This window comes from Ornithodoros turicata, chromosome 8, assembly GCF_037126465.1.
Source record: "Ornithodoros turicata isolate Travis chromosome 8, ASM3712646v1, whole genome shotgun sequence".
NCBI classification, from domain to species: Eukaryota; Metazoa; Arthropoda; class Arachnida; order Ixodida; family Argasidae; genus Ornithodoros; species Ornithodoros turicata.
In genome coordinates this window covers 34,212,837-34,240,468 of record NC_088208.1, presented here as the reverse complement: position 1 = coordinate 34,240,468, position 27,632 = coordinate 34,212,837, and the positions used below count along the sequence as shown (strand labels likewise).

At 45.7% G+C, this 27,632-nt stretch overlaps 4 protein-coding genes and 1 long non-coding RNA gene across 5 annotated transcripts in view; 2 read left to right on the top strand and 3 right to left on the bottom strand.

Annotated features, from left to right (window-relative positions):
* Positions 1 to 8,805, bottom strand: part of LOC135367067 (solute carrier organic anion transporter family member 4A1-like) — a 40,837-nt gene extending 32,032 nt beyond the window's left edge. Inside the window, exon 1 of the mRNA XM_064600163.1 lies at positions 8,720 to 8,805. Within this exon, the coding sequence (XP_064456233.1) occupies positions 8,720 to 8,742 (23 nt within the window). The 5' untranslated portion in view covers positions 8,743 to 8,805. The remainder of the gene's footprint in view (positions 1 to 8,719) is intronic.
* LOC135366167 (neprilysin-1-like) lies at positions 677 to 3,588 on the top strand. The gene is made up of 2 exons (XM_064598826.1): positions 677 to 849; positions 1,208 to 3,588. The coding sequence occupies exons 1-2, from the start codon at positions 805 to 807 to the stop codon at positions 3,299 to 3,301; spliced, it is 2,139 nt and encodes a 712-aa protein (XP_064454896.1). The 5' UTR covers positions 677 to 804; the 3' UTR covers positions 3,302 to 3,588.
* On the top strand, positions 7,811 to 9,472 carry LOC135367072 (uncharacterized). Its single transcript, XR_010414348.1, has 3 exons — positions 7,811 to 7,890; positions 8,393 to 8,467; positions 9,209 to 9,472. It is a non-coding gene; the product is annotated as an uncharacterized LOC135367072 (long non-coding RNA).
* Positions 9,473 to 10,397: 925 nt separating this feature from the next.
* LOC135366166 (male-specific histamine-binding salivary protein-like) lies at positions 10,398 to 13,096 on the bottom strand. The gene is made up of 6 exons (XM_064598825.1): positions 12,902 to 13,096; positions 12,695 to 12,847; positions 12,407 to 12,573; positions 12,027 to 12,097; positions 11,290 to 11,379; positions 10,398 to 10,718 (listed from the first exon to the last, which is right to left on the bottom strand). The coding sequence occupies exons 1-6, from the start codon at positions 13,046 to 13,048 to the stop codon at positions 10,573 to 10,575; spliced, it is 774 nt and encodes a 257-aa protein (XP_064454895.1). The 5' UTR covers positions 13,049 to 13,096; the 3' UTR covers positions 10,398 to 10,572.
* Positions 13,097 to 21,663: 8,567 nt separating this feature from the next.
* LOC135367582 (uncharacterized) lies at positions 21,664 to 26,311 on the bottom strand. The gene is made up of 5 exons (XM_064600872.1): positions 24,701 to 26,311; positions 23,750 to 23,777; positions 22,949 to 23,019; positions 22,398 to 22,481; positions 21,664 to 21,830 (listed from the first exon to the last, which is right to left on the bottom strand). Exons 1-5 carry the CDS (start codon positions 24,954 to 24,956, stop codon positions 21,694 to 21,696), a joined length of 576 nt encoding a protein of 191 aa, XP_064456942.1. The 5' UTR covers positions 24,957 to 26,311; the 3' UTR covers positions 21,664 to 21,693.
* Positions 26,312 to 27,632: the final 1,321 nt, after the last annotated feature.

Sequence of the window (27,632 nt, the reverse complement as noted above, 5' to 3'; positions counted from 1 at the left end):
GTCCTGGACCCGTCCGGTTCGTTTCGTTTTGAGAGTGGAACCTGTATATAGGTTCAGAAACGTCGGTTTTAGATTTTTAACCTTTTGTAGGTGCCAGTGCGCATTTCAGTGTGGGAAAACGTGGGCAGCCCCGGCATTTGGACCATTTTTAACTTAACGAAATGTCTAAGGAGTACCGCGTCTACCACCAGGTGTCTACCGCGCGATTAAACGGTACCAGCTCTATCGGGCTTTTCCCTAGCTTTTTATATAACAAATTTGCGCGCGTGCGGATGTCACAAAGACACGAGGAAGACTGCTATTATTGGAGTTTAGTATGAAGTCGTCGTCGAGTACTCTCAAAAGTGGACCCTATAAGCTACCGGAATCGTGGGCTGCAGGGTACTGATATTCAACGAAGTTTCCTCATTCGTGCTTGAAGAAACGAAGCGTTGGACGAAGACCTCGACCCACAGAGTTGACTAGTGGGGTCATTCGGCACTGCATGCATCACGTAATGCTGATCTCCACATTCCCCATATTCCCTCCCATTTCCTTTCTTTTTTTCTCAATAAACATGCCCCCCCCCCCCTGTATTCCCTACATTCACGTGCCTACAACCACAGCACCATAAGAAGAAGGTCAGTAACACTGTCACAGAGCCTGCACGCGCTACAAAACGTGGAAGAACTGTCACTGGTAGAAGAAGAAGGACGAACAACTGTCGAAGTCGAAACGCGGCATTCATTCTGTTCTGAGAAACTACACCTGATTTAAAGCCAGAATTTCGCAAGCTACCCCAGTCTTCTTGTTGGGCTCCATTCAATGTCGGCTGATCAAGGGTTGTCCGATGGAAAAGACTCTTCATCGGTAAGATATTCTAGCTATAGTGATTGTATTCCTATTCGAGGACGAACAAAAAGACGACCACGGAGCGGGGCACGCGGCCGTACAGCCTGTGCCGCTCTAACATGAAGGTCGTAAACCATAATCTTTACAGAAGGATGTCGTGACTCATATCCTTGTGTCACATTCTTTGTACTCATGTGACTTCTATCTACTGTAACAGTGCGGTAAACTTCATATCGTAAGCTAGCTACAAGCTGCACGTTTCGCGCAACACCTCAAAAGCATTAATGTAAAGAGGTAGCTTATTTGTTATTTCTGTATGAAGTGACCTCAGGAACTACATTGTGTTTACCCCTTTTCATTGTTTTTCTCAAAACAGATACGCGACCAAACCGGACTAAAGCATTCGAAACTCCTCCCAACGAAACAACATGCAGCTACCAATCTTGCTTTCAGTCGGCCGCAGTCGCCAAGTGGCCGCACTAGAACCAATAGAATCAACTCCATAAAGTCCCTACTTATAATCGGCGCTGTCGCTTTGGTCATCGTTGTCGCTGTCGTGATCTGGTGGTTCGTACGTCGAGGGCGTGCAGCCAAGAGAACCGGCATCACTTACTGCGAAACGAACGCTTGCAAAGACTACGAGGTCATGCTGCTAGGTTCAATGGACAAGACCATCAGTCCCTGCGACAACTTCTACAGACACGTCTGCGAGAACTGGAACAAGCAGCAATCACGCTCCGTCTACAGTGCACACCTGGATCGCTTTCTCATGGAGCTCGAGGCGACGCTGACCGACGCCGTCGTTCCCATCAAGGGCCAAACAGCCGCAGAAAAAGCGGCTCGTTTCTTCGAGTCCTGCCAGGACGCCGTGAACAGCGAGACGGGAGAGTTGGAAAACTTCAGACGAGTGATGACTCAGTCCGGTATTGAGTGGCCCAGACTTTCGAAGAATCCTGACGTCATCAGATCGTTAATTCACTTGCATGAGCTCTTGGGCCTCGACAATGTGATCACTGTCCGTATGGTAAACAACTTCGGGAGACCAGCGCTTAGTGTGAGCTTCGGAAGAGCCGTTCAAGAACTCAGTGCGAGACGCAGACTGATCGAAACATACGGGATGTACAAGAACTACTACGAGGCCTTTCAACATTTAACCATGTTGCCCACTACAACCGTTAGCGATATCGTCGAGTTTGCTAAGTTTGAAGCTTGTGAACGTAGAATATACGATGCACTGCTTGCTACGATGCAATTAGACACAATAAGATCCGTACTCTTGGCCAACCTGTCCGAGTTTGCGAGGCTGACCCCGGAAATTCCCTACGAACGCTGGTTGAGAGTCGCTGCATCTGAACTGGGAGCGACCGAAGATACCCCAGTAATTATCGGCCAAGAAGACTACGGGTACGTCAGGACGCTCAGCGGACTTCTCGCAGATGTGGGCGAGAAGTACCTCCATTACCAGATTGGTTGGATGTTTATTCAGGGTATCGCTCCGTACATCAACCACCATTTTTCAAAGACGTATAACGGCATAGGAACTCCAGAGTTCTATGTGGCACGTCAGCGCGAGCACTGCGTTCGGCTCACGGAACGCACAATGGGATGGGCAGTGTACTCAAAATACGTGACGCAGAAAATGGCTGAAGGAGCTGATCGTGACATTGAAGAGATCATCAACAGCATGGGCACTGTCGCAGTTTCCAAAATGAAGCCGATTCAGTCAGTTAAGGAAGACGCAACACCAGCCATGTTGGGTAATCTTCACCTCATGATGAGATACGCGAACGCGTTTCGAGAACCGAAGGCTCTTGACGAGATCTTTGCCAACATCAGCGACATGAGTTCCGTTCTGTCTTCCAACTGGCTGCGAGTTCTCCACGACGTCAGGTTCACGAATGAATCGCTCTGGAATTCACGAAGCGTTTCGTTCGACCTCCAAGTTATTTATGCACCCACGTACACCTTTTATAATCCAGAAGCAGGGCAGTTCCTTGTACCACCGATCGCGCTGTCTTTGCCCATGTACGACTTCAGCATCCTAATGCCGGTCAAATACGGTGGTATGGGGATGAGGATCGGGGCCGCGTCTCAGGACCTGCTCAACTTCATGCAGCAGGCGGCTAACTCTTCCTTGCCCTGCGTACTTGGAACGGCGGCTCCTTCTGCGTACGATAGCCTCATGTTTGGCAATGCGGTATCGCTGCAACTGGCTTGGGAGGCGTACAAAAACGCCTCAAAGGAAGCACCTGATCAGCGGCTGCGACAGTTTCCGAAGCTGAACGCGCGTCAGCTATTTTTCATTTCGACGTGTTACACGCTATGCGGTGAACAGGCGCCAGCCATACCTGCTCGCCGGTGCAACGAGCCTCTCAGACATCATCCGCATTTTGCTAAGGCGTTTTCTTGTCCTCGGGGAACTTTTATGAACCCGAAGGAGAAGTGCAATCTGTTTCCTGCCACCAATTGAAGTGGCTTCCTTCTGGTAGAAATTAATGCTAATCAAATACTGGTGTTTCTAAACTGATCTGTAACTATTTTTTCGCTTGACCCGGTACACCTAGTAGTTCTCCCGATTTGTCACAGCGCATAATATGCAAACCTTCATTATTGTAACTTAGTGTGCGTGTAGTAATGTATTATGGCTGAAGTATCACGAATCCTAAAAAAATAAGCGCGCAATTGTTCGGATCTTCCGGATTTATACGATTTATATTAAAACTCAAATGATTATTCGTGCAGAGGATTTGATAAAATTTGATTAAGCTGATAATTTGATGATACTCTCCTGTAGTTTATCATTACTGTATATGCACTGATATGTGCTTAAATCCCGGTCCCGGTCGCAAACAGCACATGTGGATTGTGCACCACAGTACAACGAACCGAAGTTCCACACACAGGTTTTCGTTGATCACAGGCCACACTTTGGTCGCGTTTCGTAGCGTACACGTGGCGTGCCATTAGCCCTGCTGGAAAAAGCAGGTTCTATCTTATTCAGCGCCCGCATCACTTTCAATGAGTTTCGATGGGAATTTAGGCATCCAATTCATTTAATGTGAATAAAGCAGGTGTTTCTCATCGAAGTAATGAGAGGTGTTGCGGGAAAGCTGACTTTATGTCTGAGCGCTCGATGTTGTGGTGAAGGAGTCTTCCGGGAAACCAGGAGCTAATTCGTCCAAAGAGAACCAATGACTTTCAATGAGAACTGAGGCACCAAATTCATTTCACGTGAATAAAGCAGGTATTTCTCAATGAAGTAATGAGAAGTGTTGAGAGAAAGCTAGCTTCACGTTTCAGCGCTCTAACACTTGTTATGGTGAAGATTCACAGGGAATCCAGAACCAAATCGCGTTAAGTGGCCCATTGGGTGCCAATGAGAAACAGATTTCCAATTGAACCAATCTGAACCGACGTGTGCTGCAGTGAAGATCCCCTTCACAAAATAACAAAAGAAGGAAGAAAATCACGCAACTATATGATCGCTAATCATTCAATAACTCTTTCATTAGGTGACTTCGGGCAAAGACGAAAAACAAAACTGGATGTATTCGTCGTCGAAAGCTATTTTATGTTGAACAAAAAAAGAAAAAGGAAAGAAAGAAAAGCTTTAACGCGCATGTGCATTGAAATATCCATCGCTGAATTTCCCTATGCAAATGAGCCAAAGCACGTTAAGCACTTTTCTGGCGCAGAAAGAGCGACATGCAATCCACGTGAGAGGGTCACGTGCTTTGAAGCGATGAAGCTGATTGGTGTAGGAGCTAATCTGTTGGCCAGATAGACCGCTCTTCGTCCCGGATAAGGCCACGGTCGCATCATTTCTGCGTTTGCAAAGTGCGTATTTCTTGTTTCGGCTCATTTGCATAGCGAAATTCAGCGATGAACATTTGAACACAGGTGTGCTTTTAACGCTCTATTAAACATGGAATGTCTTTCAACGAGGAATATATTCCTTTCTGTTTTCTCGCTTTTATGCGAAATCCCATAATTAAAAATTAATTAATCAATGTTAGGTAATTAGTGGTCTTGTAGATACATACTTTCTTCCAGAGAATGTTCACCTGTCCGTATCACTCAACTGCAAAAACGGCATCTATTTTGCTCTGCTAGTTTTTTTAACACAGATTATGTGACGACTAAAAGTAAACACCCTGCAGAATGCTTCCTCGGCTTTCTGACAGCCACGTACTTGTGACAGTCCGTACAACGCCCAAGAACACTGTGTGCATGTAAGTAGGAACAAATCCAGGCATAATTTCAAAATGTGGTATGTTTATTAGTGCAGCTGGTCCTTTCGATCCGCAGACATTAGAGTTTGTCCTTTAATGACTGCGGCATCTCTCTCACTGCTGCTTCATCTGTCCGTTCTCTTCGGGTGTTAGTTGTGATATGGTCCATTGCTGAGGCATAGTACTCTCCTTCATGGTAGCGCCAACTACATCCGTAGTACTCGTGAAACCCAACATTGTTTTGCATGGGGGAAGAGCTACGGAGTCGACACAGCAGCATAGTCCAATAAATCTGCTTTTAACAATGCTCCCTGACATCTATGACATTCATGACTTCCATGTCCCACCACTGAAAATACCGTTTGCATGATCTGCAGAGTCCGAGGAAGGTGTTCATATCCGGCTTTCCTCTACCACAGTTAAAAGCGTGTGCTTCTGCCTCACAGTTTGCGGCAGCTCATTTATCATCACGTGTATGGGCCAAGCTGATATGGTTGCTGATTGAAATACTTAAATACTACTTCAGCTACTGCTAAATCTTAATTACATCTTTTAGATTTTCTATTTCTCACTGTCTGATGCACGACAGTATTACTAGCCAAACATTGCGCATCTGTGAAGACACAGTGCAACTGATAATATTATACCCAAGCTGGAATATGCGCTGTGATAGAATACATTATGTCGTGCATTTTGTCCGGTAAATTTCCAAGTCGCATTGAGTCTGATTCATTTTTGCGAGAATTCATTTACACTCATTGGAGAGCTCTACACATCAAGCCACAAGAAACCACGACAACCTGTTTGTCGTCTCAGTCACAACAACCTACTGGCAAATCGAAATGGAGAACCATTCCAATGAGAAATATGCTGCTGTGGCTCATTGGTTCAACGAGCAAAGATGGGGACATGCAATGGGTTTGAAGCCACCAGTTATCATTACATCTCATTAACACTTACTGTGATCTCTCATAAAGACTCACTGGATATTGCACAATTTTCAATGTAATATTTGTCCCAAATCATCTCTTGAGAATGAGAATTTTCGTGGTCATTGAATGAGATTTGTGTACATGATATCCAACAGATTCAATGACATTTTCATAGGATTTTGAATGGCACAGTTTACTGCAGGGCGTAATGTCTGGTAATCGTAAAGTATCTTAATGTCCGCGTAAGTCCTGCAACTGCCATATTTGTTATTTATTTATTTATAATACTTCTGGCTATTGCCAAAGAAGGACGGCCAAATACAACAAGCCCAACATTAGTGCAATTGCAATGGAAAGCGAGAAAAAAAAAAGTTAAAGGAAAAGAAAACACGAAAAAGCGAAACCAGTTACTCATCCTGCTCTGTCAAGTAAGCAAGAATAGCTGCATTAAATGAAGACGAAGTATTCTGGTAAGGATATATTGTTTTTCGCGTTGCAGTGCTAGAAACGCGTCGCATGAACCTTACACGCGAACGCGAGTTACCCGTGCGTCAGTGCAACGAACTTCTGGTACACGGCGCACACTGAGGTCCTGAACCTCAATGCGCACGTGAGCTGACACATGGTACAATTTACTCTATAAAGAAGCAAAACAATGCAGAAACAGGAAGCCGGTTGGACACGTTCGCGATGTGGAGATCAAAACAAGCGGATAGGACCATAATGCAGCTGAGCTCGGAAACGGAACACATGTGTTCAACGTATTTGCGAATATGTATATAGGAAGCACCAGTTACACATCCAGTATTCTGCCCAAAGACTTATGATGCTGTTTGGTGCTTTGCTCCTCGCGGTCGCGAATTTCGTATGTGGCTCCCAAACAAACCCCAGACCCGAGATCATTCCGAGGCTGAGCAGGTACCAGAACCCTGAAGCGGTAAGTATCCCACACCTACTTTTCCGCCTTATGTACCTTCGCGGAAGTTATCCTCGCGTGCTTTCGATGTCCGGCTGCAGAATGACATGCACGTGCATTGAATACACTGGCACCGGCTATGGACGGCGTCACAATCGTGACGGTGTTGGAAAAGTTAGTTTCAAAGTATAGGAGTCAGCAAAACCAAAGTATAAGGAAAGACTTTCCCGCATATAATCGATATGATCGTGTGGCTTTCGTTCAGGAAAGTGCGAGTCATTGTCCTGGATCATGCATAATAAGGAGATGGAGCATCTGGACTTGCATGAGCAAGACAGGCGCTTTGACTAGCAAGTTTGAACAATAGATAAGGTATATACGGTTGTTGCAGACACAAACAGATAGGAATATCTTGCTTATGCAGTCCAGCAGAAAGGTATAAACGCACATACCTAGTTATGCTGCTATGTTCAACAACACGGCAACCATGAGCACAAGGTTCCAAGTCCCTAAGGCTCTTTTGACCGAGTAGCTACGATACATTCTAAATGCCCGTATTTCCTAGGTCGGTATGCCTTTATGAGTCTCATCGTGCCAAAATAAATAAGGATAACCATGCGGTTTATACAGCTCCATCATTTCTTTCACATTCTCTTTTCCTCCGCAGTGTTTCGCAAATGGACAGTACGTCAAGTGGTATAACACCTACCGCAACCACAGAAGCGACCTGCGGTTTGCCGACGGACAGTGCTTTAAGCTCACACAAGTTACGCCCTACGAAGACTACACATTGACATTCATGGCTACATCTGTGGATAACGGAGAAAAGTAAGTCAGTTCGGCGTTTTAATCGCTACCGGAATATTGAGATATTTTGTTGATATCGCTTGCAGGAAATCGGAGGCTGTTCCCGCTCGGCTCATTTCGACTCCCGGCTACAGTGTGCGCAATGCGTTCAACCTCTTCTACGACTGTCCTGGTATGCCTCACGATTTAGTCCACCGGTTTCTACCAGTCGCACGTGCTTGAAACTTTCAACAAATGTGGATCTTACATAACGTGTCTCGTGCTCAATTCTAAATTGAAGAGATTTGTAAGCACGAAAAACCCTTGTGGTGTTAAAAGCGCGAAGGTATTTCAAGCCCGTGCTGCCATACTGTACAGCCGCGAATACGAAAAACAAATGAAAGCCAGTAAAAGCCGTCACAGACGCGTGACAGCTCGCGAGCGCAGTGATTATGCTGCAGTATATGCGCACCACGAAGAAAAACGAGTGCCAATACTGTCAGTTAAGTTTATGGGGCAAATTAAGTAACCGCCAGCTAGCAGGGTCTCCAAAAAAAAACAACTTTTAAAAACATTCATAGCCTTGAAGAAGAGCGGCAGCATCCAGTTTAAAAAATGTGATTTTTGTCTGAGCCTCTGTTCGCTTTATCTTATCGTGTGTTAATGCTGCCATGGTTATGTCACTCCCTTCCCAGGCAAAGCGGTGGTCGACCCGTCCATTTACATCGACTGCGCAAACTGTATCCTGGTGAGGACACCCGACAACAATGGTAAGTCACACGACACATAAAGTATGTGCGAGTATCAAAAAGTGCCGCGATCCCTAAGGACGTTACGTATTCCTTTGCAAAGTAGTAATTAAAAAAAAAAAATCAGGAAAACAAGGTGTGAAACGCCAAGGCGTGCTCACAGTAATGCTGTACCAGCAGTGCTACGAGCTTTCGAATCGGGTGCAATGTGGTAAAAACAAGACCGCAGAAGACAGTTTTAGAAAAGAAAAGCAAAGTTTTAGTGCAGCTTACCCTGAGCAGAAAGCATCGTTCATTCTGTGCTTGCTGGCGCTTTGTCAGCTCCTACCCCTGCCTTCCAGCCGTATACCGCTCCACGCTGCCGCGAGTTCTTTTGTTTGCTTGCGACGATGACGCGCCACCGTGAAGTTATCTTACGTACACGAACCAATGGCAGAGTGCATGACTCATAATCTTATCCGCTGATTGGGTGCATTAGATACGGTACTTTGGAAGTCAGGTTATCAACGGTTCATTAAAATAATGGTGCCGCGATGTTACGCGTAAAGTTTTTCTGCCCTATGTAACGGCATACTAAAGCTCTCTAGTGTTAGTATACCACTGATAGCGTGGCTTTGGAGGTACCCAGTCAACGAATAAGGTTCTGCGTCATGCACGGCGTCATTAGTACGATAGTCAGCGTCATTAGTACGGCGAAGTTAGTTCAGGAATCTGCTAACACCCTCAATCATTTCCTTCTTTTCTTTTTTTTCATGTTCCCAGGAACTGGATGCCGCTTCTACACCATTGACCCATACCACGTAGATCCATGCTGCGAGTACGTCTACGACTTGACCTGTGGTCCTGAGAAGTACGTTTACTATGATCCTAATGAATGTGGCCTCTGAGAAACAAGAGAATTGGAGTGCTGTTGCGGTGGTACCGATACTAATAATATTATGGGGGATGACATGATGCTCGCTCCCATTCACGGCCAGAGCAACCTGTGTAAGATACTGGTGCATTAAAGACACTATTTTTCTTAGATGTTACGTCGCATTGATCGATGCTGAACGTATTGTATTTCTGGGCGGAAGCTATTAACGAATGTGATAAAATCAGCAAACGAACCAAATATTTTGCCTTCAAGGGCGTGACACCATGATAGATACGGTTGATTCCATTATACACGCGCTGTAGTACGACCCAGATAATTGACGGAAGAAAATCGTGTTGGCGCCGCGAAGCAACTGTGGCGATGAGCAGCGTACACAGGTGGACACATGGAGAGAACGGTAGCTAACTTGGGAAACATCCAAGCTCTCTTTCGACAGCAAAGTCGAGTGATTATTTATGTTCTCACGATATGTTACTTTAAAATAAGCAATCAAAAACAGTAGCAATAGGAGATTTCTTTTAAGACCACCTAGCAAAATCTTCTTGCCATAAAAGGCGCTATGCGCATGACGAACTACTGTTCACTTCAGCCAACGGGTCCATCATAGCGATATCTGTACCCAGAGGGCTATGCGTGCTTCGTAGTTGACAATAAGATTCAAGTGTGCCCTGGTAGATGCGCGGCCTATTTGTTTCTTCTACCATGAGCATCGTCATCGGTAAGAAAACGGAGAAAGAGAGGCAAATGTGAGACACTCAACATTAAAGGGCCCTTTAACAGATTGGCAGGTTTTCTCCTTCACATTGCAAGAGACCATGCACCGGTGTACAGCACCTTGACAGTGTTTCATCAGACACTGTCATATGCGAAATGCTCATGTTAGAAATTAGCAACGGCCAAACCGCAATCAGTATTCTTCACTGTGGGATACAGCATGTCGTGTGGATAAAAACGTTGCACGATTCAACAACTCGCTGAACGCTTTCCGAACTCCTAGCGAGTCATCGAATGCGGCATCTCGCTGACTACATCGACATTTTAAGATTCGTCGTTGCATACTAGTAGTCGGGCCTCGAAGCTCGTGACATGCTGTTGCCGCATGTCTATTTATTATTTGTTTGAGCAAGCATGTAGCACATGTTTACCAACGTTTATTCATCCGCGGCTCACACCACAGAAGTGAATAACGTAGGACAATGAAAAAGCCTCCAACAAGTAAATGGAAATCTTGGTCATCAATGTATATCTGCTAAAGTGTTGGTACGGAATCTTCTGTGCAATTCTCGTAGTATATCTGGAACTTCTGTGGTGCACACAGGAGCTTATAAATGAAATCGCAGCAGGAAGGGTAATTCGTAACGTTCTCTTGTGCGACCCAGAGTTCGCAGTCGGAAGCTGAAGGGAAAGAAAGAATCACAATCATCATGAGACCCTGAGAAGTTTTTGCAGATATACAAAGCAAAATACACACCCGAACAAGTTACAAACATATGTTTAAGTGGTAACCTGAACTGAAGCTGAGAAGATTGCAGCGTTTTTCTACCTGACGCTAAGCGCAAAAGGAGTGTCATAGCTATTTTGCCACGAAAAAGAAGTAATAATAGTTATTTGGGAGTAGATTTACACGTAAGGTAGTTTATCAACACCTAAATAGGTATCTTAGCTTTGACGACTCTGGTAGAGATATAGAATATCATGTAAGTATCTCTCGCGGATGTCCAGTCAACTCAATGCCACTATACAGCAGATATAGTTGTCAATTAAGTTAATAGCAACTTTGCCCATTACCGGCCTCACTGGACAATAGTATAGAACCAACCGCCAATGCCTGTTTAATTCTCGTGTAGAGGAAGTACCCGAACCACGCTTCAATACAAACACATGGATAATTATCCGAAATACTCCCTAAACGGACTCCCGTCGAAAACGCCAAACCCAGATGTGACATTTCAATGCGTATACTTGCCATTTCCTGTGTGGGGTGCTCTAACAACGTCACATGTCTCGTAATCAGAAAACATTATTGGAGAATCTGCGGTCTTGATGTTCTCGAAACCTGGAAGTCAACAATCTTTATAGCATACGTCCTGCACAGCGACACAAGGATCAACGTCTGACACGGACTGCATGTTTGGAAACCAAGAGTTCCTGAAGTGTTACCTACTTGCACAGCCCAAGACAGAACACCCACATGTTAAATCGTAACTGCGTATTTGGTCGCTTCTAGAGCTGTACTATACTATATACTCATACTCTTTTGGTCACATGGAAGTCAACAGCAGTCAGAAGTCAACAGTCTTCACATCATACGTTTTTTACGTACACACGTACTTTATAGCATACAGCGACATGAGGATCAAGGTGTGATGTGGACTGTATGTTTGGAGATCAAGGGTTACTGAAGTGTTACCAACTTCTACACAGCCCATGACCACTCAGTCGACAGAACACTCACATGTAAAATCGTAACCGCGTATTCGGTCACGTGCTGCAAGTGATGATCACGCGAAATTGAAAATATAGAGCTAGAAGTACGGAAACAACAATGGAGAACTGATCCTTATTATTATGCGCACTTTAGGAACACTTCTGTTGAACGACAAGCGTGTCAAGGTTCTCATCGCAGCCGCTTCTCTTGCGTAGTGCTCGTTCAGTTTCGTTTTTGCGGTCGCAAAGGGCTTATTGTTTTACGCATGTACTTACCGGCTCGAATCACATTCGGAACGGTATAGTTGGTGGATGTAAGCGCTTTTGCAGGCACAGTGTACTTGACCCTACATCGACGAAAATTGGTAGAAAGTTCAGGTTGAGGATTGATATCCGATTGTGTGAGAAAAACAGACAGTTGGTTAGGAACTGATCATTACAGTACAATTGCTAAAAATTCTAATGGTTGTGAAAAAAAAAATACTACGCGTAAATAAAAACGAGCAACGAAAAAGAAACACCGTGGTCAACGCAACATCACATGACTTGTGCTGTGAGCACAGGTGCAATTCCTCTCAGCTGAACATTTGACTCTTTACACAAGATTTTTTTTTCATTTGTGATTTTGAAATGTTGCATTTTTCGTACACACTCACCAATTTTTAGAAGTTGTGTTGTAGAACCTCATTACCGTACTTGCGTTTGTGTTGTCCTCCGTCTGGTTTGTTTGCTGAATGCTGACGCAAGGGAATGCTGCTCCAAAAGCCTGGTCTAATTCATATGTACGGTACACCAGAAAACGTTTCGACGTTACCGCCATGGACTGCAAGATATAACACTGTCCGTTATAGATATGCGTTTTCTCACATTCACAGTTTTTCTTCAATGTCGGTAAAGAAAAAAAAAGACAGAGTTGCCTCCTTCGTAACGACAGACACACTCACCCTGGTGGCATTTTGGTATTTGGAGAGTTCTGGCCTGCGTTCGAAAAATCTTTCCCAATATTCTACGGCGTTACAAGTAGCAAACAGTACAAACAGAATTAGCTTCATTTCAGATGCCTGTGATGCTGCTAATACGCTGTCGACGTTGGTTGTCTGTAATGAGCAGGCATACACCTATCAGAAATTACATGCGAGCGGTTTACTTACGGAAGACTGGCAAAGGGCAGCACACAGACAGCAGGAAATTAACACAATGGATGTCTGTGCAGTCCAAGCCAGAAAGGAGCGGGAATAAAATGATCTCGTATAGTATGCAGTTCTGAGAGCCGAAAGGCGACACGGTTCATCGCACATTCTAATGAAATTATTTTAGAGAATTCCGAGTACTCTGCCGGAAACTGTTCTCGCGATCCCTCATTACCATACGCACATAGACTTTTAACAGTATTCAGTGCACCGGGGGCGTGACAGCCGGATACATCCATTCGAAGCGGACATTACGTCATCAACGTCCAGTCCTCTCAGCCAATTGTTGACGACCCGGAGCACACACCCCGCGGGGCCACGTGGTTGCACGGTTTCGGCTTGGACAACAACAACGTCGTATATCTGCCATCGAAATCAGTTGAAATATGGCGAAACGCAAATTGTCAGCGATGGAGGAAGAGATTATGCGACGAATACAGCGTATACACAGTGTTTAGGAATCGTTCCATACGCAGCAGCTCTCAAAAGGCCACCGACAGAGACATTTTCTGATGAAGAAGCAGCTCACAGAGGAAACGACGTGCTCCCGTAACCATGCGGACATTACATTTCTGGTAGGATTCTGTGTCTACGATTTGATACGATGTTAGCTCCAGGTCAAATTAAAACGTACTTCATGGCGAAGTAATTTGCTCGCAAAGGACCGTTCGCGAATCGGCAACATCCCCTGTGTATGATGTCGCCAAGCAGGCGGGTCGTAGCAGTCACCGTTCACAGCCATGATTAATAATGAATATTATCGCTATTTGAACGATTATCAACTTAATATTTCATAGGGTGAGTGCTTTAGTATAGATATAGAGGAACAAATTGAAAATGATCGTAGGCTTGTGAAAAATCCCTTCATCGGCATCCAAGGCAATCGTAATTCATGCCAGCATGTACACTCTTAAAAATGAACTTCACCGCATAGCACGCTCCTAGCCAACCATCATCTCAAATGATATCGTTGTCAGCCCTGATTTGTTGAAAACGGGGGGCGTACGCCTTTTTTGTGACAATTATGAACAGCATAAGTGTCACAGAAAAGGCGTTCGCCCCCCGTTTTCAACAAATCAGGGCAGATAACGATATCATTTGCGATGATGGTTGGCTAGGAGCGTGCTATGTGGTGAAGTTCATTTTTAAGAGTGTAGGAATACGTCGAAAAACGTAACTTGAACTCGTGCGGACATAAACTGTTACTCTAAATGATGAACTGAAGAGGGGATCTTGAATATTGTTTTCAGGGGGGGAGGGGGACAGAGGTTGCAAAACTTCTTTCTTTTTCAGGAACCAGAGCATTTGCTGAGGGATGAATTGAGTGTATCGTTAAACTACAGTGTATTGTTGCACGGCAAGTGCGCAGATGCTCATGGGGGTGTTGAAAAATAAATGTACGTTTTTGCAATGGACCGTGGCTCTTGTTTCTATAATTGTCGCATTGTCACATCCGTGTTGGGCTTGAAAGTTACTGCATTGAGGAAATTCCTCAGAGCCATCCTCAGTAGCTTTTGCAGTGCTCTACGCACGAGCAGCATGAAGGACTGCAGCGCCCGCCTGGAGCACTATCAAGCTAGAGTCACTAAATAAGCCATTTATTTAGTGACTCTAATCCAAGCTACCCAGGGCACACTGAGGAACCTCGCTCGTGCAAACGGGCCCAGAAGGGAACAAATCAATCCACGTATTTTGGAATCTGCTAAGACTGCACTGTAAACAGAGCACAAGAGACTTGTTATCTTTATTCGTGTGGTGTCAGAACGTTTCGTCTGACATAATTCAGGAACACAATTCAACAACTGACTGAAGTCCTCTGACGAACTCCTGTTCCTCCATTTCAGATCCGTATCGGTGGCTAGCAGGATATGCTGGGCACATTTGCAACCTCAGACAATAAGAGGTTTGCGAACACCACCATCACATTAACAAGCCTTCGGTATGGTAGTAGACCTTCGACGCAAGGTGTCTGGGACGCTTACTGTTTATAAGTGGGCCAAAATGTTCTCAGGATTTCGCAGGAAGGGTGGTCTCTGAAAACAAATGAAAATGAGTTTAACTTGCTGGCTTTTAATACGTCAGTAGTATTACGTCAGACTGTATAAGAATCACTTCTTTGTAATCCAATTCTAAGCCAAAATCCAGTTGTAATCCTACACAATCCAGTTCTAATCCAACTCAATCAAATTCAAATCCACCGCAAGCCAATTCTAAGCCAGCTGATTGGCCGCCATTGGCATTGGCCACTTCACGTTGATTGGCCCATGCTAAGCCTACTGATCGTTGATTGGTTGACCATAGCTCCGCCCCTTTATGCTAAATACTTGGCTCTGCCCACTTCAGGCTGATTGGTGCATGCTGATCGCTGAGCTCCGCCCCTTTATGCTAATTAACTCGCTCCGCTGATTCATCCATTCTAAGCCTACTGATCGCTCTCCCAGACTTTCTAAGCCCTCTGATTGGTCGCCCCCCTACCGATTGGCCCGTTCTAAGCCCACTTATTGGCAGACTAACATAGCCTTCACTAGCGCCCGCCAGACTGCGCGCTCGGCAGCGACCCCGCGGCGACTTTATCTCAGACAGACAGGAAAAAATACATTTCAACATTTATTGAGTACATGTTTGAGGAAAAGCATGGCAGTCTTGGAGAGATTGATTCCTTTGATGCTGGGAGTGGTTCCGCGGAAGTGACGGATCATGTAGACGTCTCCGGGACAGCGGCTCAGAAAAATTTAATCCTCCGTGAGTTGACACTTCCACTTGCACTGCATATCTTTGTAGCTGTCCCTCACGTCCAGCGAGTGAAGGCACGTGCGCAGCGATTCAGTAGCGTTCCTGTCCAGGTTAATGCCGGACGACATAGGTACCACGTGCCACTCTCTGATGGCCAAGATATCACCAGGGCATTCGTGGGCGTACGTGTGCCAGGTAGCTTCGATAACTATACAAATTATTGTTCGTAATCATGGTCTGATTCAAGAAAACGGCTACGTTCTTGAAAAGTGAGCTGGCGAACGCTTTGACGGGGTAGACCTCGTCGTAGTCATCCTACACCCGCATGTATTTCCGGTAGGGACCATCGTCACGTACAATGCGGACTTTCGTAACTATGTACGCGGAGTTCAAATCCAGATAGTGATGCCCCAAATTCGAGAGCTGGAATTCTATGACGGAGGATATGTCAGTGACCGGGTAGAATACCTTGTATTCCCCCTTCAGTATATGCCATTGCGTTCTCGGCACGGAAAATAATTGTGTTTCTGACTTATCCAACAGAGGAGTGTCGGGGTGTTCGACATTAATTGTGCCCATCTCGCAACTAAATTGTTGCCACGCAACTGGCGTGATTGATGCTGTTGAAGACGTCCGGTTTTCTCCTCTTTCTTCGTCGAGCGCCTCCGAGATCTCGGAGAATTTCTTGGCCTGTATCTGTCGCCGATCTTTCAAGCGCTCTTCGGAGAGAGTTTCCTTCCGACAGATTTTTGGCCACGCATTTAGCTGAGGCAACAGCCGTCTTTTTTATGTATGGCGACACACGTTTAAAGAGTGGAATAGCGAAACACCCCAGCTGAGAAAGGAAATTGCCTCCCCTCTGGTACAGGTGTGACCTGTATACCGTTGGAACACCAAATCCGTAGATCGGTAACGCTTTAGTGTACATGCTGAAAGTGCAGCGTCAGCGTCGATCTACCACGATTTTGTAGCGGTAGCTTGCGACCTGTGTTGTTGCGTATAGAGACGGTGATTGAAGAAATTTCGCGCTGCACTAACTTAAAGTACTGAACGGGAAGAAAGCTGAAACTCAGTTGCTCTTTCGTTCTATCGTAAACGAATGAAATTACCTTGATAGCGTATCTATGACCGTTAAGATGTACATGTAGCCCTTGTTAAATTTCTGATATTTACGCATATCCAGAATGTCCGCCTGATATAAATCGCTCACGTTAGTTGGAATGATAGAGCGTCGCATAAATTTTTTCTTCACGGGCTTGTGAAGGGTGTAAGCATCTTCTTTTTTCAGCTGTTTCAGCTTTTTTCAGCGTGAGCTTGTGATAACGTCCGTACCAATCCACTCCACTTAACCCTTTCTCCTTGATCTTTCTATAGGGCCCCATAATTGCTCCAGCGAGCAATTCAGTGCATTTTCAGAGAGGTGCATTTTCGATACTTTTTTGTACCAATTGGGTCTCTTGATGAGCGTGCTACGACGTGCTAAGTAGCTCACGAGAGCCACAGTGTTTGAGCGGTTGATTCGCTTCCCTCTATATACTAGCACATTATCCGCCTGCCAGGTGAAAACTTTCTTCAATTCTTTTAGCACAGATTTCGTGCATGATTTATCAACGCCTGAGGGTAGATTGAGGGTAGATCGAGGGTAGGGTAAAATCGAATTGATTGCGTTCCGGTTTTGGTTTGGGTGCCGAATGGACGGGTTCCAGAGGACGAGGAGGATGATAGTGAGCACGCTTGAGCAAGTGATAGAGGGCTTCCAGTATTTGGCCACTTTTACGTCGTCCGAATAGTTGGGTTTCATCATATTCACCGATCACAAGCCCCTTACGTGCGCCTTGTCATCTGCCAGCACCAGTTACACGCCACGAGAAACCTGACATCTGGCCTACACTGCTGAATTCACGTCAGACATCCGTCACATCACTGGTACCAACAACCCAGTCGCTGACGCCCCCAGCAGGTCCGTCTCAACCGTTGACTCTGCCAATGGACCTTTTCCATATTCGCGTCGCCCCTGGCGGCGGAATGTCGAACGTCGTGTCTATCCCTCTAATAATGGTGACGCTTTACGAACTGGCACGTACGTTGCGTGGGAAAGTAGCCAAAGAGAATGGAAGAAGAATGCAGAAAGAGTGAAAGCGCATTGTACTCAAACGTCCACGTAACCTTGAAACCGATTATCTCCCCGCAATGAACATGACAGTCGCCCGCAGGTGGGTCCATGGCGATGTTTTCCGCTCAAAAATGGCGGACTCAAGGGCTGGGCATTGTCGGAAATGGTCCATTGCCCGTCGACGCTGTCCTTGGACACCTTGTCCGAGGTCTAATCCATGGACTCCGAACTCGCCATGATCCGCGCCAACTCATCGCCTGGCCTGGTCATCCGCAAGACCTTGCATTGCCAGGTGCGTCGAAGCTCGTCGCCTGCGACACTTCCCAAGGACGTCCCCGCCCTTTTCTTCCTTGCGCCTTCCGTCGCGCTGTGTTCGACACATTCCGTGCTTTGTGCCATACCGGCGTCCGGGCGCCGCGAGCGGCCATTTGTGAGCGCTACGTCTGGCCGCGTATGAACAGCGACATCAGCCATGGGTGAAGACCTGTTTGCACTGTCAACGAAACAAAGTTCAGCGCCACACTCGCCTGACGCCTTCTTCTTCTCCTCCGCCCGATCAACGTTTCGACCATATACATGTGGACCTCGTAGGCCCACTTTCACCAGCCCAAGGTTTCAGATATATACTCACGATCATCGACAGATACACCCGCTGGCCGGAAGCAGTTCCTCTCTCCGATTCCACAGCCCCAACTGTCGCAGCAGCCCTTCTCCGTGAGTGGGTCTCCAGGTTCGGAGTTCCATCGATTGTCACCACTGACCAGGGCCCGCAGTTTGAGTCGGCGCTTTTCTCCAGCCTTACCAATGCTCTTGGGACTCGCCGCATCCGAACAACCGCTTACCATCCTGCATCCAATGGCCTTGTGGAAAGACTACATCGGCAGCTCAAGGCGGCATTACGGGCATCCCCCAAAACCCCTTGGCCTGAAGCCCTCCCCATTGTACTGCTGGGAATCCTCTCCGCGTTCAAGCCCGATTTCGAGTGTTGCTCGGCAGAGCTTCACCTATTTCTATGCTATGAGACATGGCCGATGGCTTTGGATATCGCTCGCCCGGCGACTCCCGCCACGAGACTCGAGAGCCCTGAGAGGACCCGTGGAAATATGGGAATGAGGCCACCTCGTTCTCCCCTAATATATATCATCAATTGCTGGGGACTTGTAAGCGAGGAAACGGATGATTTTCTTGCGTTTCTTCAAGTTTTTATGAAGTTCCGTCGAAAGTGGGATCTTTCCGCGTAGAATGTTCAGACAGATTTCAGAAAGGATTTGAAGGTCGTCGCAGCTGAGCTCTTTAAGTAGGTCTGCACGGTGTGTCGGTTGCTGGTGGCCAATACTTTGAGGAGCGTGAGATGTCTTCTAAGATCGATCATTTTGCGGGCGTAAACAGGAACTGTTGCTCGTGCGGTAAAATACCCGTTCGCAGGCTACGGGACGGAGGTGTTTGATCTACAACGAAATAACCGTGCACCTTCTCCGTCGCCTCGTTATACGCGTCAATAGGAGAGCCCTTGTTTCCCAAATATTGACGTCCGAAGGTTTCGATCTATTGTACGGACCGAGTGTTCAGAAACAATACGATATAACTGGAGTTCAGAGATATCGTTCGAAAAGCGGCATTGTGATAGAACAAGGCTTGTGTGATCAGGATCATGGACGCATTCTTATGGTGGCTACCACGCACAAACAGCGACTCTACCTCCGATAGAACCCCCTTTTCCGTGATTTGATCGTCAATAACTACGAGAGTGGGATAGTCTTCATCCCCATCTGTGGGTATCCATAAACTCCACGCCGTCGGAATCCTTTTCCCATCCAGCTGCATACTTTCGTACGTAGAGTATCTTCTGCGGTGGAATGCTAAATAACTTGGGGTGTCTCATTATATTCTGCATGAGCACTCTCTTGCCACACATGGACACGCCGGAGATGGGAATTCGAGCGGGGTGCTGGAACTGCATGCGCATCGTGGAATAACTGGAGCAGACTGTGTAGCGAGGTGTGATGCGTCTTTATTTTCATCCAGAGCTCCTAGCGCGATTGATGATCGTCTCCAGGACTCTTATTTCTGACATAGTTCTGACATAGTTCCTGAAGATCGCGAAGTGATTGCTCCCTGTAAGCCGATAGGTACTTGTCCAAGATTTCGTGTAGGATGTCTTGCAACTTGTTTGTGGTGAAACAGGAGCGCGATATGTGGCAACACATCTCGACAAAGTTCTCTCGCTCGTGCGGCGCCTCGAAGTGGAACAACGTGGAGTTGATGCACCTGAGTTGCGCCATCTGGTGGCGCACTAACGAGTTAAGTTTGGGCATCTGAGATAAAGCTGCAGCGGTGTCGCTGCCGAGCGCGCCATCTGGCGGGCGCTAACGAAGGCTATGTTAATCAGCCAATCAGTGGGCTTAGAACTGGCCAATCGGTAGGGGGGGCGACCAATCTGAGGGCTTAGAAAGTCTGGGTGAGCGATCAGTAGGCTTAGCATGGGCCAATCAACGTGAAGTGGCCGGAGCCAGTCCAACTAATTAGTATAAAGGAGCGATCAGCAGGCTTAGGGCCAATCAACGTGAAGTAGGTGGAGCGAATGGCGGCCAATCAGATGGCTTAGAATTGGCTTGCGTTGGATTTGAATTGGATTGTGTTGGATTATAACTGGATTTTGGCTTAGAATTTGATTAGAAAGAAGTGGTTCTTATACAGTCTGACGTAGTATTACTTACCTCTTTCAAGCATAAGGCTGAATTTGATTACCTCCAGTGTTCTCTTAAGGCGTGGTCAAGTCCCCTTGAAGGTCTGCAGCACAAACGAGCTCCCGTGAGTAGGAGTAGGCAAATCACAACGTTGGGTATTATTGGAGTCGAGCGTCAGCAGCAGCAGAGTGCGTGTACCGACGTAAAGGTTTAATGGAAAACTGAGAATATACAGGTGCGCGCAAATATGCACGCAGACCCGAGCACACAATGGGTGCCATGTTGTCGGCTTCATCTAACACCCCATTAACCGTCCACGAAGTTCATGTGAATTCTAAGCGCCTCGAGCCTAAAAACGCGGCAGTGGCTCAGTCGTAACATCTGCCACCATGTCGGAAGACTGACAATACTGGAGCTCAACTACTTTGCGCTGGATTGGGTCGCGCAGGTGATGATGTCGCGCATCGATGTGTTTTGTTCTTGCGCTGACGCCCTCACCTAGTGCGAGCTTGATGCAGCCTTGATTGTCTTCAAAAATACATGTGGGTACATCCACAACCAGTCCGTTAACAATTGGCGAAGCGAGATAATCAGATGTGTCGTGATTTCACCTTTCGTGTCCCCTTAATCTCTGGCGCTGGGAACCATGACACACAGTTGCACAGTTAAAGTAAGAAAAGGGAGAAGGGGAGGGAAAAGTGAGACAGTCAACATCAAAGGGCCCTTTAACAGATTGGCAGGTTTTCTCATTTACATTGCAAGAGACCATGCACCAGTGTACAGCACCTTGACAGTGTTTCACGAGACACTGTCCTATGCGAAAAGCTCATGTTAGAAATTAGCAACGGCCAAACCGCAATCAGTATTCTTCACTGTGGGATACAGCATGTCGTGTGGATAAAAACCTTGCATGATTCAACGACTTGCTGAACGCTTGCCGAACTTCTAGCTGAACGAGTCATCTCGCTGACTACAACAACCTTTTAACATTCGTTGTTGCATAATAATATAGTCGAGCCTCAAAGCTTGTGACATGCTGTTGCCGAATGTGTATATTGTTTGTTTGAGCAAGCATGTAGCACAAGTTCACTAACGTTTATTCATCCGCGGCTCACACCACACACATGAATAACGCAGAAAAAAGAAAGAAAGAAAAGAAAAAGCCTCTAACTATAGTACACCTGGAAATTCGTGGGACGACTCCATATCTGCTCAACTGTTCAGCGTGGAGGCAGTGTGCAGAACTTCTGGTATATAGGGTACTTATCTGGAGCGCACAGGAGATCATAAATGAAATCGCAGCAGGAAGGGTATTTGTTAACGTGCTGTTCTGCCACCCAAAGTTCGCAGTCGTATTCTGAAGATAAAGGAAGAAACACAGTCACCATGAGGCCCTGAGAAGTTCTTGTAGATATACAAAGCAAAATAAACACCCGAAGGAGTTACATACATATATATTTAAGTGGTAACGTGAACTGAAGCTGAGAAGATTGGAACGTTTTCCTACATAACGCTAAGCGCAGAAGGAGTGTCATACCTATCTCACCACGAAAAAGAAGTAGTAGTGACTATATGAGAGTAGATTGACACATAAGGTAGTTTATGAACACCTAAATAGGTATCTTAGGTTTGACGACTCTGGAAGAGATATAGGATATCATGTAAGTATCTCTCGCGGATCTTCAGTCAACTCAATATCACTATACTGCAGATATAGTTGTCAATTAAGTTCATTAATAGCAACTTCGCCCATTACCGGCCTCACTGAACAATAGTGAAGGAACCAACTGCCAATGCTTGTTTAATTCTCGTGTAGTGTACCACACTTGAATACAAACACATCAATAATTATCCGAAATACTCTCTAAACGGACTCCCGTCGAAAATATCAAACCAGAAATGACATTTCAATGTGTATACTTGCCATTTCTTGTGTGGGGTGCTCTAACGACGTCACATTTCCCGTAATCAGAAAACATTATTGGAGAATCTGCTCTCTTTTTGTCACCTGGAAGTCAACAGCAGTCGGAAGTCAACAGTCTTTACATCATACGTTTTCGTTTTTTTACGTACACACGTACTTTACAGTATACAGCAACACAAGGATCAAGATCTGAAGTGGACTGTATGTTTGGAAATCAAAAGTTACTGAAGTGTTACCAACTTGTGTGCAGCCCATGACCCCTCAGTCGACAGAACACTCACATGCAAAATCGTTACCGCGTATTCGGTCACGTGCGGATATAACCACAACGTTCTAAGGCCAGTGATGATCATGCGAAATCGAAAATATAGAGCTAGAAGTACGGAAACAACAATGGAGAACTGATCCTTATTATTATGCGCACTTTGGGAACAGTTCAGTTGGACGATAAGCGTGTCAAGGTTCTCATCGCACCCACTTGTCCTGCGTGGTGCTCGTTCAGTTCCGTTTTTGCAGTCGCAAACGGTTTATTGTTTTATGCATGTACTTACCGGCTTGAATCACATTAGGAACCTTATACTTGGGGGATGAAAGCGTTCTCGAAGGCACAGTGTAGTTCACCCTACATTGACGAAAATTGGTAGAAAGTTTAGGTCGACGATTGATATCCGATTGCGAGAGAAAAATGAACAACTGGTTAGGAATTGATCATTACAGTACATCTGCTAAAAATTCTAATGGTTGTGAAAAAAAAAAAAAAATATATGCGTAAATAAAAACGAGCCACGAAAAAAGAAACGCCATGGTCAACGCAACATCACATGACTTGTGCTGCGAGCACTGGTGCAATTTCTCTCAGCTGAACATTCTGCTCGTTATACCTGATTTTTCTATTTTCTTTCAATTCTTGATCTTGAATAGTTGCTAGAGAGTGGAGATAGACTTAGTACAGGGGTGGTAGTGTGTCGTAATGATTAGAGCACTTGACCTGCAATACTGGAGTAGCTAGTCCGGCTACCACCACCACCATCATCATTATTAATAATAATAATAATTGGGAGTCGATTAACACGTAAAGTGTGTCCAGTCTGCCCCCAGCTGTGTGACTACATGCTGCATGTGCCGCGGGGTAAGAATGCATCATCCTTGAGAAGACACTAAATAACACAAATCCAGGCAGCAACATGGCACTATATGGGCAAGCAAGTCGCTCGGCAAAGGATGTTACCAGCCATCCAGCATCCGTGAAATAGGAATACAAGACTGACCCCATGTAGCCGACGCTATCAGTAACAAAGCTCCTTGACCCACCTCAGGATACAGCTAACGCTGCATATCTCGTACGCACTCACCATGCACTAGAACTTGTGTTGTAGTACACTGTTAGAAAAAAAGGTATAAATAAGGTATAATAATGTGTTCTTATACCCCTTTTATACCTTCTGCTTCAGATATATACCTTTGGATGGTATAGAAGAGGAACAAATCTCCTATTTATACCTCCAACGCTTCTCAAGGGTATGAAAGAGGTATAAAGGAATGCTAACGGGTACCACATTTATACCTCACCAACACGCGTTTATATCCTGTACCAGGAATATATCACGAGGCTATGCATTTCACGGTATAGATGAAGCTGCTATACCTTCTTTTTCTTTATACCTTTACGGATTTTTTATACCTTTACTTCCGCAACGTGCTGTATCACATCATTAGTATTTTGTTTTTGGTGACGATACCAGCAGAGTTAAATGGATGTTTGATTAACAAACACAGACATTAGTACAGTACTATCTGAATCCACATGGTTAGTTTATGGCTGTATGATATCTACATTGCCGGAATGTTGAATCTAGATGTCCTCACCCTTAGAGTTGCGTGCCAGAAGAAAACTGCTCCACACATTGTCAAGTCGCCATCGGTACATCAGTATTTGTTGCTCTGTCAATGTCTGTCATCGTGATATATCGTGACTTGATGACTGCGCAGAGCGATCTTGCTCCTTCAAATTGTTCTCTAGTTTTTAACTCCATCTTTGCGTGTGTTTTTTTTTACATGGGGAGTAATGTGCACGAGCTTTGCTTTCAACTTGACAACCATATGCGTTTGCGTGTGTTTATAGTACGTGTGTGTATGTCAAAAACTTGTCTTCCCTCCAAAGGTGATATTTCTAGTTCCCTCCTCTAAAAATGCCTATGCCTATGATTTAATACCATGATGGTACTCGTGCAGACTCGAACAGGGGTATAGAGCTGTACCCCTAAAGGTATGACATATAGCCCTTTGTTGAGGACTATTTTTTTATACCTGTATGCAGGGTATAAAATAATACCTAAGAAGGGCTAAGTTATTGAGCAGGCGATCTATACCTCTAAAGGTATAGATTTTTCTCTGAGTGTAGCTCATTACCGTACTTGCTTCTGTGTCGTCCTTCCTCTGGTTTGTTTGCTGAATGTTGACGCAAGGGAATGCTGCTCCAAAAGCCTTGTCTGATGCATATGAACGGTACATCAGAAAACGTTTCGACGGTACCGCCATGGACTGGAAGATACTGTCCATTATACATACGCGTTCTATCACAACTTTTCTTGAATGCCAAAAAAGAAAAAAAAAAAGAGAGAGAGAGAGTTGCCTTCGTAACGATATACACACTCACCCTGGTGGCATTTTGGTATTTGGAGAGTTCTGGCCTGCGTTCGAACAATTGTTCCCAATATTTTTTGGCGTTACAAGTAGCAAACAGTACCAACAGAATTAACTTCATTTCAGGCTCCTGTGACGCTGCTAATTCGCTGTCGACGTTGGTTGTCTGTAGTGAGCAGGCATACACCTACCAGAAATTACATGCGAGCGTGGTACTTATGGAAGACTGGCAAAAGGCAGCGTACAGACAGCAGGAAGTTAGCACAGTGGATGTCAGTGCAGTCAAATCAAGAAAGGACAGAAAATAAATGATGTCGAGAGCAATTCCAATAATCAGTCGAAACGCAAAGGTTCAGTCAATTACAACGGGAAAGGTCATGCGTGATCCGTACGATACCTGACTGGTTTCAGAGAATGTCCCAGGAAAAATCGTTATAGAAACAATAGCTTTCATAGTTGCATACCGGCGCACTATTGCGGTGCAGTACAGATAATTTTCATTTTAGCAATCAGCGTTCACACCCGTCCAGTTTACCGAAGCCGAAAGGTGAGACGGTTCACCGCATTAAGTGATTTTCGAGAATTCCGGATACTCTGCCGGAAACGGTTCTCGTGATCCCTCATTATCATACGCACATAGACTTTTAACCGTATCAGTGCACCGGAGGCGCAGTTACCAGGCAAAATAGCGGGGCGTGAGCGCCGGATACAGCCCTTCGAAGCGGGCATTACGTCATCAACGTCCAGTTCTTTCAGCCAATTGTCGACGATCGGGAGCACACACCCCGCGGGACCACGTGGCTGCACGGTTTCGGTTTATAATTTCGGTAAATAAAAAGAAAAGGAGAAAGAGGCAAAAGGGTGAGACTCCATAAAAAGGAGGAGAAGTGGGAGAAGGAGAAGATGGAGAAGTTTGCAAGCTTGCTTGCTAATTTTTTAGTTTGCTCGCAAAAGACCGTTCGCGAATCGCGCGGCAACACCTCCTGTGTATGATGTCACCTCGCAGGTGGGTCGTAGGAGCCGCCGTTCACAGCCCTGGTTAATAATGATTATTTTCACCATTTGAACGATTTCCAACTTCATATTTTCACAGGGCTTTAGTACAGAGGAACAAATTGAAAATGATAGTAGGCTTGTCAAATATCCTTTCATCCGCACCCAAGGCAATCGTAACTCATGCCAGCATGCAGCACGTCGAAAAATATAACTTGAACTCGAGCGGGCATAAACTGCTACTCTAAATGATGGACTTGAATGATGGGGGTCTTGAACATTGTTTTCGGGGGGCGGAGGGGGGGGGGGGGAAGAGTTTGCAAAACTTCCTTCTTTTTCAGGAACCAGAGCATTTGCTGAGGGATGAATTGAGTGCATCATTAAACTACAGCGTCGCTGCGCGTGAAGTGCGTAGATGCTCATGGGTGCTGTGTTGAAAAATCAATTTATGTCCTTGCTATGCACCGTGGCTCATGTTTCTGTAATTGTCATATCCGTGTAGGGCTTGGCAGTTACTGCATTGAGGAAATTCCATAGAGCCGTCCTCAGTAGCTTTTGCAGTGCTCTACGCACGAGCAGCATTCAAGACTGCAGCGCGTGCCCGAAGCACTATCGAAGCTAGACTCGCTAAATCAGCTATTTATTTAGTCACTCTAATCGGAGCTACCAAGGACACACTGAGGAACCTCGCTCGTGCAAGCGGGTCATGAAGAGAACAAATCAATCCACGCATTTTGGAATCGGCTGCGACTGAGTGATCCTGCACTGTAAACAGAACACAAGAGACTCGTATCTTGCTTCGTGTGGTGCCACAACGTGTCGTCTGACACAATTCACAAACGCATTTCAACAACTGTGAAGTCTCCTGACGACCTCCTGTTCCTCCATTTCAGATTTGTATCTGTGGCTAGCACGACATACTGGGCACCTTTGCACCTTTGGGAGGTTTGCGAACACCACCATCATACGTATTAACAAGCCTTTGGTAGTAGTATACTACTACCAAATGCTTTCTCTGACGCCTTCGACACAAGGTGTCTGGGACGCTCAGTGTTTATAAGTGGGCTAAAGTGTTCTCAGGATTTCGCAGGAAGGGTGATCTCTGAAACCAAATGAGAATGGGTTTAACTTGCTGACTTTTAATACGCCTTTCAAGCATAAGGCTGAATTTGATTACCTCCAGTGTTCTCTGAAGGCGTGGTCAAGTCCCTTTGAGGGCCTGCAACAAACGAGCAAACGAGCTCCCGTGAGTAGGAGTAGGCAAATCGCGACGTTGGGTATTGTTGGAGGCGAGCGTCAGCAACAGCAGAGTCCGTGTACCGAGGTAGAGGTTTAATAGAAAACTGAGAATATACAGGTGCGCGCAAATACGCACTCACACCCGAGCACGCAGTGGGTGCCATGTTGTCGGCTTCATCTAAGACCCGACTAACCGTCCACGAAGTTAATGTGAATCCTAAGCGCCTCGAGTCTAGAACGCGGGAGTGGTTTAGTCGTAACATCTGCCAGCATGTCGGTAGACTGATAATACTGGAGCTCAACCACTTTCGCGCAGGTGATGATGTCGCACATCGATGTGTTTTGTTCCAGTGAATGTGT

Coding starts and splice junctions, on each gene's coding strand:
- LOC135366167 (XM_064598826.1), top strand. CDS start 805: ATGTCGGCTGATCAAGGGTTGTCCGATGGAAAAGACTCTTCATCG. Junction 850..1,207: donor ATGGAAAAGACTCTTCATCG/GTAAGATATTCT, acceptor TTCTCAAAACAG/ATACGCGACCAAACCGGACT.
- LOC135366166 (XM_064598825.1), bottom strand. CDS start 13,048: ATGTGCGATGAACCGTGTCGCCTTTCGGCTCTCAGAACTGCATACTAT. Junction 12,574..12,694: donor AATACCAAAATGCCACCAGG/GTGAGTGTGTCT, acceptor TATATCTTGCAG/TCCATGGCGGTAACGTCGAA. Junction 11,380..12,026: donor TCCGAATGTGATTCGAGCCG/GTAAGTACATGC, acceptor GTTGACTTCCAG/GTTTCGAGAACATCAAGACC.
- LOC135367582 (XM_064600872.1), bottom strand. CDS start 24,956: ATGGACAGTATCTTCCAGTCCATGGCGGTACCGTCGAAACGTTTTCTG. Junction 22,482..22,948: donor TCCTAATGTGATTCAAGCCG/GTAAGTACATGC, acceptor GTTGACTTCCAG/GTGACAAAAAGAGAGCAGAT. Junction 21,831..22,397: donor AGCACCCCACACAAGAAATG/GCAAGTATACAC, acceptor CTTTATCTTCAG/AATACGACTGCGAACTTTGG.